A 1,594-nucleotide genomic window follows, 5' to 3' on the forward strand; every position below is an offset into this window, starting at 1 on the left:
GTACATCCGTCAATTGCTCACTGTGCAAGAAGGATAAACACGGGCTATACAGATGTCCCGAATTTCTGAGATTGTCGGTGCCGCGTAGGTGGGACGTCGTAAGAAGGACTAGGATTTGCAAAAATTGCCTTCGTTCACACAGTGGTCGTTGCGACCGGTCACTATGTAGAATCTGCAGTAAATCCCATAACACACTTTTGCATAATACGCTAGTTAAAACATCTTCCTCGAAACAAGATACTTCAAAGACCGAAGCCACAAATTCTTCGGACCAATCGGGTGCCGCGTCGTTTAAATCAGATTGACTAAAATCGGCTCGCATTCTAAACGCGATATCCCAAGATCCCCAATCGCAACTAATGATGAGCGCAGTAGTTCGTGTCAAGAATGCGTCCGGAAATTTCATACAGTGTCGTGCCTTATTAGATACCTGCGCAACAGCACATTTTGTAACGGAGGAGTTTGCCCGAAGCATAAGGCTACCGGTACGTCCGTGTCGTATTCCAGTCGGCGCGATTGACGACATGAACACCACATCGAACGGTGCGATTGAATTTTCCTTTCACCTCGATTCACAATGATTTCCAGAAAAAACTTTTATTTTTGATAGTCCCGAAAATCGCAGAAAGAGTTCCGAACGCGACGTTTCCACGCGAAACAATTGATATACCGTCGAATTTAAGGCTAGCAGATCCACAGTTTCATTTACCTCGACCGGTCGATATAATCATCGGATCCGGGGCAACTCTGTCCTTATTATCAATCGGACAAATTAATCTTTCTCGAGACAATTGTGATTTATTTTTACAAAAGACTCAGCTTGGATGGGTCGTTGTCGGCGGGGCAACGTCCCCCGACGGAAGGGGAATTGTCTCATGTAAATTAACAGAATTGACGGAACAAATCGCGAAATTCTGGCTTTTGGAAGACACAACCGCGAAACCATTTGAAGTATCGGAGGACCCGGAATGCGAACTTCATTTCACACAGAACACGACACGTGATAATTCCGGGCGTTACACCGTGCGACTACCGTTTTGTCCAGCGGAACGAGAATTTGGAAATTCGCGAGCGATTGCGTTGCGTCGGTTTTACGGACTCCGGAAGAGGCTCGACGCTAATCCAGTACTTAAACAAGAGTACGAACGCGTAATGAACGAATACAGTGACTTAGGCCACATATCGTTGATATCAGACGAAGCCGAGGGCGGATATTATCTCCCTCACCACGCAATTACAAAATCCACAAGCAATACGACAAAAGTGAGAGTTGTTTTCGACGCTTCGGCGAAAACCAATAAAGGAATATCGCTTAATGATACGTTAATGACCGGTCCCACAATTCAGAGTAAGCTTTTCGAACATCTGGTGCGATTCCGCACACATAGATATGTACTCACTGCCGACATCGAGAAAATGTACCGGCAAATTTGGGTGCATCCGAACGACCGCCAATATCAGAAGGTCTTTTGGTATCACGAGAGTCATATTCGTACTTTTCAACTGAATACCGTTACTTTCGGCGTATCATCAGCTCCCTTTCTCGCCATCCGAACGTTACAGCAACTTGCGAGTGACGAGAGCAAGGACTTTT

At 45.7% G+C, this 1,594-nt stretch overlaps 1 protein-coding gene across 1 annotated transcript; it reads left to right on the top strand.

Moving 5' to 3' along the window:
* Positions 1-362: 362 nt before the first annotated feature.
* LOC105557579 lies at positions 363-1,492 on the top strand (the record flags this gene model as incomplete). The annotated part of the gene is made up of 2 exons (XM_012004857.1): positions 363-543; positions 611-1,492. Coding segments are annotated over exons 1-2 (1,063 nt in total), but the record flags the coding sequence as incomplete, so codon positions are not given.
* Positions 1,493-1,594: the final 102 nt, after the last annotated feature.

Source organism: Vollenhovia emeryi, unplaced genomic scaffold (genome assembly GCF_000949405.1).
Source record: "Vollenhovia emeryi isolate VEMERY1.0 unplaced genomic scaffold, V.emery_V1.0 DF947831.1, whole genome shotgun sequence".
Lineage (NCBI taxonomy): Eukaryota > Metazoa > Arthropoda > Insecta > Hymenoptera > Formicidae > Vollenhovia > Vollenhovia emeryi.